General features: G+C 37.3%; 1 protein-coding gene across 1 annotated transcript in view; it reads left to right on the top strand.

The window, feature by feature from the left end:
• LOC113237930 (mitogen-activated protein kinase kinase kinase 4) overlaps positions 1-12,312 on the top strand; it is a 69,022-nt gene that overhangs the window by 29,847 nt on the left and 26,863 nt on the right. Inside the window, exons 3-7 of the mRNA XM_026474648.1 lie at positions 7,636-7,694; positions 8,586-8,707; positions 9,507-9,710; positions 10,178-10,338; positions 11,934-12,069. Coding sequence (XP_026330433.1) covers positions 7,636-7,694; positions 8,586-8,707; positions 9,507-9,710; positions 10,178-10,338; positions 11,934-12,069 — 682 coding nt within the window. The remainder of the gene's footprint in view (positions 1-7,635; positions 7,695-8,585; positions 8,708-9,506; positions 9,711-10,177; positions 10,339-11,933; positions 12,070-12,312) is intronic.

Genomic DNA, 12,312 nt, shown 5'->3' with positions numbered 1-12,312 from the left:
ATACATATGTATAATATGAATGGACATATTTTCACGGAAAATTTCCATAGTTCGAATCAAAATGTAATGCTTTGTTGTAATGTAAATAATTCGTTGAAGTCATAATTATAAGTTACGTCCAATAGTGTTGTAAGAGACGAGTTAAGTCTAAGAAACCTTTGGACTAATAGAAAGTTTGGTACACTTAATTCTTGTCATTACACCACCCCATTCGCGTGTAGAGCTTTGCTTAATACTTTCTAATGCGTACCGTAAACCAATGGAGCAATCCACCAGCTGTATCTTCCGAAACCTAGAATTTAAGGTTATTCAAGACTAGAGTGAATAAGCACTTACTAGTCAAACTTATAACATCGTCACTGTGACCTGGCTTTTGTCCATTTTACGTTTTAATAAAATACATTTAAGGTAATAAAATAACTGTATTTACATTCAATGATTTCACAAGAAGGGAATTTGCATAAAGTTGATAATATACTGGGATAAATTTATTTGGAAGGGTTATTTATTCGAACCCCAAATACCCATTCAAAAACTCTTTTTACCCATACCTTTTTCTGTATTCAAATAAAATCCTAGTAACATAATGTGTACCGCGTCGACGGGGTACGTTGATTAGGTATAAAAAAAAGCCCATTTGGGACAAGTCTTCTTTCATTTTATGTGTGATAATGTATGTATCTCTCTAAAATGCCCGTTTAAAATTTACGGTGTAAGGGAATTATGAATACACGTCCAAACACTCATAAACATATCTGAAGCGCCAAAGTTTTTCTACTTTATAGAAGTGTTAATATAATATTATTATGATTGTAACGCCACCGATGCTCCGAGACGCACTTATACAATATTAGCATAACAGTGTTAGTATAATATTTGAGCACCTAACGCTGGCATTGAAAATTGTGTCTACGCAATTTACCTGACATGACGTCTGTCTACTTATTTATTTTTAAGAACAAAATTTGACGATGTTTCATTTGGTCATACTGATAACAAACAACATTAAGATAATTCTAATGTTTTTATTTAAAAAAAACCGACCTCAAAAGTTTGTCGAATTACATCTATTTGCCAAGTTTTATTGAAATCGGTTACCGGAAAGTGCGCAAAACCGGATTCATCCCCTAGTTGGCCACCCTTAGAGGTGAAATACTTTCTTCAAATTTAAATGGGACCACTGCAAGGGTCGTCAGGTCAGGACTTGAGTATTGCAGTGAGCACTGAAAATCATACTCAAGTCCTTGCCATTAGGGTCTTATTTCCAGTGCTTGAAATCATACTCAAGTCTGCTGAAATCCTGACTTGAGCATTGAGTAAAGTTCTGGAATACGACCCTAAATTTCATGATTCTCTTTCCAACAAAAAAGAATCTTGAAAATCAGCTCACAAATGTAAGGAGTTACCGCGTAACATATATACAAAAAATACAGTCGAATTGAGAACCTCCTTTTTTATGAAGTCGGTTAAAAAAAGAAATTTGAAATAGCCTCTTTTTTGTTTGCAATATAACCTGATATATAGCTATAATATTGAAGTCACAATATGACAATTTAAAATACAATGTCAAGGGATAATACTGTGATCGTCACTTACATAAATAAAATTTGTTTATATAAAAACACATTAAAAAAACTATGTAATCCAAAAAGTTAATAAAGTCACCATCTGAACTATCATCAACTCGTCAAGGTCAGCTCAATTAGCCCAAACGCAATAGTTGTGCTGTAGATAGTCGAGGAGTTGGGTAGTTTGCAGACTATCCTGATTGGAGCATCAGATCAAGGTTACCGCATTAATGTCATCGAATTTCCACTGTATACCAAACCTCAAGTCTCGGTCTGTCAAGTGGAAGTATAATTGAAAAACTAAAGGCTTGAAATCTACTTCCATAAGAAACCACCACTGTTTATCGATTAATGGCACTACTCCTGTAAATCAGCTACCTGTTGCCAATATAGCAGTCAACTATAAATCGTCTTTTATTTAACGAGCTCGTTGTGATCCTCAACATCTTCTACTTGGGTCTGCCGGTTACTATGGTACCTCGCTAGCAGACAAAAGACCTGATGATCCTTGAACAGATCTTCATCAAATATAGCTAAGAATCATCCCGAATCCCGATTAAATTAAAAATAAGTAAGTCAAACAAACGAAGCTTCAAACTAATTCTTAGCTATTTTACGTCGGGGGTTACAAATAACACAAGAGCGCTGGTGGTCCAGTGGGATAATGGTTCATTCTCATTGAAAGGTCTGGGCATAGGCCTCTACCAATATGCGCCATTTTGCTCGGTCCTCAGCTTGTCGCATCCGTATGCTGCCAGCTGCGTTTTGCAGATCGTCATTCCATCTGGCCAGAAGGCGTCCTGTACTACGATCGCTTCTTCCTAATTTTCTAGTGCTGACAAACGTCAGGATCAGAAAACTATCGACTGCGCCCGCCCGTGCACCCCTCTCGTAATACTCAACAAAAACCAAAATTTACAATATGTTGACGTCACTTGACGGTCACATAGTTTCAAGATTTATTTAATTTAGAAATCTACCCATCACAACGAGCAGGAAAATCATTTTGGCAAACATGTGCCATCCTCGCCCACACGCTGTTTGTATTTCATAAGAATTTGTTTAAAAAAAATCGTTTTTATTGTTTTCAGTTTTGGCACCATGTTGTATTGAAATTATTTTCCTGTCGCCATCCCAATATAGGTACGTCCCGCTGGTGAACGCGAGACTCCTTATTAACGGTGAGAGTTCACACGGCTATGAACCATCGTCTACATTTTCCTTTACCATTGAAGCAAATGCTCTCCAACTGGGCTGCTTCCGTTCTTAATGGTTACAAATATTTGTAAAATTATACGTAATCAGTCAAAACCAAGAAACTAGCGATAGCTCAACTGGGGTATCTCATTGTTTTATCTTGAGCATTTTTTCATTATCACCGTATGGAAACCAGGTGAATGTTTCGAACTGCTTATCTGTACTTCCGTGTATTTTATTTTTAACATATTTTGAATGTTTTCTTTTGAAACACGTAACTAGCGTTATATCATTAGATTGCTTTCTTGTGAATCTCGAAATCGATAGTCGTGCATGTGATATCTTTTTTCTGTATTTTCGAACGACTGGGCGATTTAGACGCCGTTCAATAGACTGACATTTTCATGCAAAACACATCTTCCTTTCAAATACTTACGTGACTGGTTCTGTTTTAATCATTTAAATATGAGCTTCTTCAACCTCGTTAAGTTTCTTGTCTTTGAGTGAAATTATTTGATGTGTTCTTTCTTGGCAATCTTGCAATCAGCCATCGTACGTGTACTATCTTTTTCATGCTATCAAGTGTCGGGACGGGCAAATCGTGCTCCTGGTGGGAGTTACACGCATAACGGTTGCAGTGCCACTCGAGAGCTTTATATCGCAAAGGTCTGAGAGGCACCGCTGCTCGCGCCACCCAGAGACATAAAGTTGACAAGTCCCATGTGACTAGTTACGCCAGCACTACTGCTTGGCGGTAGAAATAGGTATCGCGGCATTACTTCCCTGGACAAAAGGAAAGGAAAAAACAAAAACAATTTCATCATTTCACTGCTAGAAAGAAGAACAAGTTTGGTTTTTACACCATTTCTTCATTGAAGTGTCGATTTATGCTGTTTCGAATGGTCAAACGTCCCATTTCTTAACAAGTTTGTTATGTTTGAAAGAAATCAAATAACCCAATCACATGACAAAAATCCCAGTTGACATTAATGAGATTAATGAGGGTTCGGTGTCTTATCTTATCACATCGTGGCTGAACAAAGTTATTCATAGAAACGCTACTTACTCGTTGCAGTTGCGGCCAGGAGACCAGCGATAAACGATAGCGTTTTTCTACCGCGTCTTTCGCTTGACGTTCGGATTGTAATGGCGCGTGTGTTTTGAAGGTCGTACATCCTCTTTAATACTTTTAGCGGAATTTAAAATAGCCAAAGCATATTTACTTAATCTTTAAGTAATATTATGTAGAATGGATAATAACATTCACTCTGAAAAGTCAGAATGATTAAAGGCAAAAAGTGTAAATAAAATAATTATGTCTTTCTTTACAATTATAAAACTAAATAAAAACAAAAAATATTAAAACTTTTCTTCTAAGTACACTACCGTAGTAAAATTATTGGTAGTTACATTTCTGAAATATAATGAAAAATTTCCTAGAAGGCACATTTGAGTTTATTTTTTGAGATAACGAAAACCCATCGTGTTCTGTGTCGCAATTTTCACTTGAATATGTCCACGACTGTCCAAACACATCCCGTTTCCTGGCTCCACAATAGAGCACACAGTACACTCACGATATATAAACGCGCAAATGTCCTTAAACGGTAAATTCAAAACAAATGTTTTATATTATTTTGACGCACACAAGTTGAAGATAATCTCCAATACTTTATTTATTTAATGAAATACTGCACCTATTTTGCTTATTAAAATATTTAGTATTTATAGTTATATGATAGCTTGAGTGAATGATTGTGAAACTGCACTTTGAACAGACGTGCCATTAATAAAGTGCAACGCTATCTACTTTAGTGATCAAATTTCCCGCATGTACCCGCAGCTAAATAGCTATGTTTACAAACAAATGAACGTAACTTGTTGTTTGTTGGAGGCGTATTCTCTGACTCGTTGTCACTCTTGCACATCAACAGCACATAAGACCACATTTTTGTTCGAAAATCGCCTGCAGTGCAACGAAACAAGATACGTCAATGTGTAGCTTGATGAGCGCCTGTACAAACATTCTGAGAGACAAAAAAACTGATTCTTTGTGTTTGGGCTCAAAACATCTGAGAACAATGATTACAGAAAATAATTTCATTAATTAAAATTGTTGCGATTGAGACAATCAAGAATTATAAGTGATTTCATTAAGATCTACTTGGTGCAAACAATTATTGAAGACCATTTTGGATCTCATTGTTCAGGTGTTAAGTTTTACTTTAAGTTTCTTGTGACATGAATGAGACTAAATAAATAATTCTTGTTAAAGACAAATCGTTTCTCTCAAGTTTTCCGGGTTAACGTATTTTCAGTTTAGCCATTCACATCTTGTTCTACCAGTATACAAAAGGTAGACATACGATTAGTGGAGAATGTACGCTTTTTTCGACTAAAATGTCGAATATGGTAGTTATTGCGGAGAGGGAGGGCTTATTAAATTGAGGACAACAACGACCTGCTAAAACTCATGTGTGAAGAAAATAATTAATTTACATGCGAAATTTTTATGTTTCTGTCGCATGTGTACTTATTTCTTTATTTAACTGTACCGCTCGTATAGCAATCTGCTTTATTGAGTCATTTATTTTAGTAGAACAGTGGAAGTAAGAAGTGGAATATCGATAATTGTTTAGGATATACGTGTTCCGGTTACGAATTATTTATTACATTACTTAAACCACGGAGACTATTTGAGAAAGTGAAAAAAGTGCAGTTACTTACATTCTTGTTTTAGTTTTATTCAATATTACTAGATCGAGATATTCGAGAGTACTCTTCACCGAGGAGCGTGTATGATAACATTGAAGCGTGTAACATTGTGCGTAAAGATATGTAAGTGCAAAGATCGTAGCTAACGGAAGTATACGTTTATGTTTTACATATAGAAGTGTGGTGAAAGAGGTATGTAGATTCAACGTGGAAAGCTAGAAAGGAAGAAGACGGCCTCGAAGGACGTTCGCAGATCAAACCGAGAATGTTTTTAAACAGGCTGGAGTGTGTATTGAGAAGAATAATAGTGCTTGTACGTAAGGGTGGTTCGAGCAAAGTGGCGATCGAGCCTTTGCCTACCCGAACATTTACATTTATGAAAATATAATTTATGTTAAAAGGAATAGTAATTTCTTTATGAAAAATAGTGACAGACATAACATTAATACGAGGAATAAAAATAAACTAGCTTTTCTTGATAGTCGTCTTCACAAAGTCAAACAATCATTTAAGGGGCAATGTATACGCTTCTATAACAAGATTCTGGTTGATATACAAAATTTGCCTTTCACGAGGTTTAAAACTATAGTGAAACAAAAACTTTATACTAAAGGTTATTATACAACTTCTGCGTACTTGGATGACAAAAATCCGTGGTAGTAACCCGTTTAGCTCATGGAGGTAGTCTCAATCTGATGTTTCAAATAAAAAAATATTGTAAATGTTATTTACAAAGAGCAACCCCTAGAGTTTCTTGCTCATTCTTCTCAGGGGAATCTGCCTTACGAATGAGCGGTAGAGTTTAACCATTGTGACGATTTCAAGTGTAATAATGCTTACCTATGAAATAAAGATTATTTTGAATTTGAATTTGAATTTGAACGGAAATCCAAAAAAGTGATACATATGTATATTCGAACAAAAGTGTATAGCTCGACGTGCTGTTGGCTGTACCTATGTATGGATATACATAATACTTTCTTATAATAAACGTAAATGGCCTATGTAGCTAACATTTCACAGCAACCAAGATACTCCATTAGATAAATGTATAAAATTAATCAAGTTTTTTTGAAGTTTCTCACTATACAGTTAAACTTATCGAAGTCAGTGGCACTGTGTCTGGCGTCAAAAACACATTTAAGTTGATAAATTTGTTAAAAAAATCTATATTAGAAAGGCTTCGGGAACCGCGGACCCAAAGCCTCTTCTTAGAGGTGACTTGTGCCCAGAAGTGGAACGTATGATGGGTTAATGTTGGGTATCGTGTCGAAACAGCGTTTGAATAGAAACGTTCAATTTGTCACAACTCATTTTCATGTTGATCGACCATGTGGCGTTTGATGGAAATTACATTAACGGCTGTTGAATATTTTACTACGTGCGTACTGTATAATTACGTACAGTTATAGGTGATAGATAAATAATCGTACCTAAGCCATATTTGATTCATGAATCCAGAATTAAAATGTCGTTGTCACTTGTCGTTTGTTTCTGATATTTTATTCTTTAGCGGATACAAGTGTCCGTTTGTCATCATCATCACCAGTAATTCTCTTCTAATTCACAATGCCGCGGAACGGAATGGAAGCCAATTTTTTTAACCATAGCCTATACTCCGTCCATCCAATTGTTTAACTTTTGACAATTGAATTCTAATCAGTTAGTGATAAACTAATGCGTTTCCGATTCAATTTTATTTATGAAGAAATTTTGTGTATGTGTATTATTGTGAATGTGCGCGGATTCAAAAAAGAAGCTATTGTCTGATTGGAATCGTGATGTTGCGCTTGAGAATTTGTGTACTCAAGAATTAATAAATAATGTTAATCACCACAGTTAATTCAAGTGATGATTCCCGTTCATATGGAGTAGAATCTATCTGACGATTCATTATAATATACAATTTATTATAGTTATAAATTATTTCATTTCGTTGTAATTGATTGGACAGCTATTTCAATTTTATCGCGCGGGTCGCGACTATCATGCGTAGTCATGCTACGGGGGCTGATGTTATTAGGCGATCTTAAAATTTTAAGATCTTGTTTTAATATTTTTTTATTGTTTTCTTTGTTGAAAGTTTTCTTTATCAGTCTATTCTATTTATTCTATCTGTCTTTTTTTGATACTAAGTACTTAATGTTTGTTACAGATCCGGAGCCACAAGATTCGTCCAAGGAAGCAATGCTCCCCGAGTGACCAGTTCTGTGGGTTTGTATCATTTTGTAAATTCTTCCTAGACTTGGGAGCACAAGAGACAACAGTACAGCCTAATACAGGCTTTTCTCAACTAAAGCAGCTCAAATGGTAGTACGAAGAAAATAGAAATAAATCAGGATAGACTTTAAAAAATGACGATGGTTCATTGGGAAAACTTGTGGCCTAAACCTTTAAAAGAGAGACCGCCACCACCACAGCAATATTATGGTTGCTAATGAGATCTCTCCATAGTTTAATTATACAACTGGTGGAGGTATTTCGTCAATACTCCCAAATGCATTTCCGTTTGCTCATTTACAAGCTACACAAGATACGCAAACTGTCACGTTTTAATATACTGCAGGTACAATTTTCAATAAAGAATCTTTACATGTGGCCCACTATACACATCCTTCCTCTACTAACTGTCATAAGTAGAATTAGGCGTTTTTTTTGCCGCAACTTATTTTCAGCCTGGTCATTAGATGCATTCAGTCTGACTTACCTATATTCATAACTTTTCAACTACCTTAATTGACTTTTTGGAGCACACTGTTGTGTACCGGATTTTTCTTTAATTTTATTTATAAAATAAACACGCGCTTGGCTACGATTTCCACCGATGCCAAGCAACGGTCTGACCGAGCTGTTACGCGTTTGTCTAGTAAAGGCCTATACAATCTAGCCTTGAATAGTCCTAGATTGTTTTTTTGATTGTCTTTCGAGAATCACAGATTATGCCGTATTATTCCATGCTTTTATCGTACGCTTTATTATAATAATGTTAGATGCTCCAGTTAGAGAAGAGAGGCACGAGAAGCAGCATGTTTGTTAAGCAACATGTGTTCAATGTTAGTAGGTAAAAGTGTAAACCTGTGTGTGATTTTTTAAAATTATTTAAAGGGAAAAACAAGAAATATGTGAACAGAGTAAAGTCACGGAACAGTCGAGACGACATGATGACGGACGACAGGACTGAGTCCCTGCCGTACGGCGCGGACGGCGAGAGGGGGGTGCCCACTTTGGTACGTATTAAAAGTATGTCGTATGGTAGTCAGGCTTTAAAATTACCTATACCGTATATTGGTCGAGTGACATTCTTTTTTTTAATAATATCAAGTAACGGGCCGAACAAGTCGTGCGCCTGATGGTAAGCCTGTCCATAACAGTTGCAGTACCACCCAGAGCTTTAAATCGCAAAGATCTGAGGGGCACTGCCCACTGCGCCCCATCGCCCTAAGACATAACTTGACAAGTCCCATGTGCATGTAATTTGACCAGCACCCTTACCCTTCAAAACCGGAACACAGTAATGCTGACATTACTGCTTGGCGGCAGAAATAGGTAAGGTGGCAGTACTTCCAGATACAGCCGTGCTAGCCTAGTAGAAGAACGATTGCTTTTCAATTGAGAGATGGACAGCTAGAATCCCTGTGGCGGCATGTATCTTTGACTCTTAGGGTCGTATTCCAGAACTCTACTGAATGCTTAAGTCAGGACTTGAGTATGATTTAAAGCACTGAATATCATACTCAACTCCTTGCCATTAAGGTCGTATTTCCAGTGCGTGAAATCAGACTCAAGTCTGCTCAAGTCCTGACTTCAGCATTGAGTAGAGTTCTGGAATACGACCCTTAATTTCCAAATTATGTGTATGAATATTTGGTAGCATTCTCTCTCGTTAACGATGACGTCATATGAGCCATTGTGTACGTTTTTCATTTTGCCATCAATTAACGGAATTGAGTGTTTAATACTCTTAAATGGAATCTATATGAATTTTTAATAAGTCACCTTTGAGTTGTCAACTGGCATGTCATCCAGGTGGAGTCCTGCAGCCGTTTCATGTCTCTGACGTCACGGCTCAAATGCCGCGAGGTGCCGCCGCGCTCGCCCTCGCCCGAACCGGTGGTGGAGCGCCGCTGGCAGCCCGGCAGCGACGCTCCTCCGGCCACCAGGGTCACCTTCCACAAGATCTTCAGCACGCTCATCAACATGGGCAATATTGAGAAGGGATGCCGGCGAACTGTAAGTATTGGTCCTTACGATGGCGTTCGATATACCTAGCGTATTGTAGCCTAGCTTTATATATCGACGTCACAGCGCGTCTGGTCAACTTTGGGTGGAATCGCTCCGCGTTTTGAGTGTAGAGCTCGAGTTGATAGAAATTGGCCGTGAAAACATCATAGCCGACCATTCAAACCGCCTGCCTCCGCAGCCACATAACCACAGCTCTGCTCAACATTTGAACACCCCTAACCACAACACCACATCTACTGACACTAGACCATTGCGGCCTTGAAAACACCCATTTACTGGTAATGTACCACATTAACCAATATATCCTCAACCGCACACGCTTCGCAGCGCCATACGCCTTAGACATGTCTTTTAGACTGGTCACATAGTGAGCCTCCAATTCCTATACTAGTAAGTTTTTTAGCACGAAGTAAGCTAGATGAGTAGGTGTGAACGTCATGTCTATGGACTTTCAGATCAGTCGCGAAGAGCAAGTGTGGCAGAACGAACTGAAGGACCTGATTTGGCTGGAGCTGCAAGCGAAGCTGGCGGGGCGCACCCTCGCGCAGCAGGACGCCTTCCTCTGCGTGCAGCGCAAGATTGTGCCCACCATCGTGCAGAACATACGCAACTACCGGTACGTATATTAATTCCACTGCAGTGTCACTGCTGTACATAACGTAGTCGAATTAAAGTTCTGAAACCATGCAGTGCAGCACTAACTGCGTGCTGAAAAATCCTTTAGTGCCACAGAAATATGTCTAGGTAGAACGGCAATGTTGCATATTTTTAAAGGTCTCGAGCGTGTTATCTTTTTGCCACACTCCGCCCACTAAGTGACCTGAATATATCGGTATATTCGATAGTAACATTACATTTTAATAGGTACGTAGTTTAAGTATATACACACACAAATACCAAACAATAGACTTTACAGGCTGATAAAACTAATTTATTCACAATAAAACTAATTTCACTTGATAGTACTTATTTTACTACCATTACGATTCATGACAACTGAAAAACTTATAAATATTTTTATTTTTTTCAAAACAATTGTCTTCAAGATTTAGTCGATAAACATCTGTACGTCACTACTATACACGTGCCATTCCGCGACTTTAGACAAGGGTAGATGTCAAACTTAATTTGGTATAGGCTGCTCGCTACGTTAGAGTGTTGAGCGCAGAGTGCACTTTGTCTAGTACGCAATGAAATTTGAGTTTTTTTATTATAATATCAAATGACGGGACGAACAAGTCGTGAGCCTAATGGTAAGCTACACGCCTGTCCATAACAGTTGCAGTGTTACTCAGAGCTTTAAATTGCAAAGATCTGAGGTCCACTGCCACTGTTGCCGTCACCTTGAGACATAAGTTGACATGTCCCATGTGCCTGTAATTTCACTAGCAAATAAAATAGTTTAGGTATATTGTGATTGTAATGAAAGTTTCTTAGTTATCTTATGCTTTTTCGTGTTTACTTTATTAAAACAGGATTTAAGTTTTTAAAAATGACTTCACCGTTTGTGGAGATATCTTCTTCAGACGGCACTTTCATTTGGGCAATTAGAAACAGCACAATTTGGCATTTTGCATGGAATTTTTTTCAAGTACACTGTAGCAAGAATCGGCACGTATTGAGGGAGCGTTCGGGGAATCTTTGACATGTCAAGACTCATCACATAACATCGCCGTTCTATCTAGATTTATTTATGTGTATATTATATATTATATTTTATAAATACCACTACGTAGCCATGTAAATAGACAGCTACGTAACTACCACAATGACAGCCGCACAAGCAAAGTTTCTGGGGTATAGCTACTCTTTTCTACAGACACCAATATTATCAAATCAGAAACAGAACCTTCAAAAATAATACGTTAAAGTTTTACATTTAGTCTCTGCATATTTCTGTGATGTTTCTGTTATCAAGTTATTATTATTTTTTAATTGATACGTACGAATTAAAAAGGTATAATTTACCATCTTGGTGTACTGAGTGAGTCATTGAATTCGAATGCAATGAATCCTTTAAGACAACACTATATTTATTTCATCAAAAACTAGGAATCCATTAAACGTCAATTTACTTTTTTTAATAAAACACAGACTGTATGACCTTAATATATATAGATATAGCACTGGAGATATGTAGATATATTAATAGAGACTCGGAGTTTCGTACAATTTTGGTACAACGTAATTTTAACCTTATGCCTGTGGCAGGTTTGTGAACCCGAACCCTTGCCGTGCGCGGACCCGTCGTTTGTGCGTCAACGGGTCCAGAGAAGACCTGGACGCGGACAATGACGAAACAACGGGAGAGAAACAAGAGACTGAAGACGACGATGGTACGTTAAGTGTATATTTTAAGTGATACATTCGATTTTTAATTATCAAACACACACTTATATAACCTATATAACTTACCAATTAGGAAGTTTGTCAGAAAACTAATCGAAAACGAATGTAACTTGAAATAACGGTTATAAGAAAACCTAACGCGTGCGTGTATTTTTTTATGATACCAAGTATCGGAACGAACAAGCTTGTCCATAACAGTTGCAGTGCCACTCAGAGCTCTAAATAAATCACAAAGATCTTA

Source organism: Hyposmocoma kahamanoa, unplaced genomic scaffold (genome assembly GCF_003589595.1).
Source record: "Hyposmocoma kahamanoa isolate Upper Pololo Valley unplaced genomic scaffold, ASM358959v1 94, whole genome shotgun sequence".
In the NCBI taxonomy this organism is placed as follows: domain Eukaryota; kingdom Metazoa; phylum Arthropoda; class Insecta; order Lepidoptera; family Cosmopterigidae; genus Hyposmocoma; species Hyposmocoma kahamanoa.
This window is presented reverse-complemented; position numbering and strand designations above follow the sequence as displayed.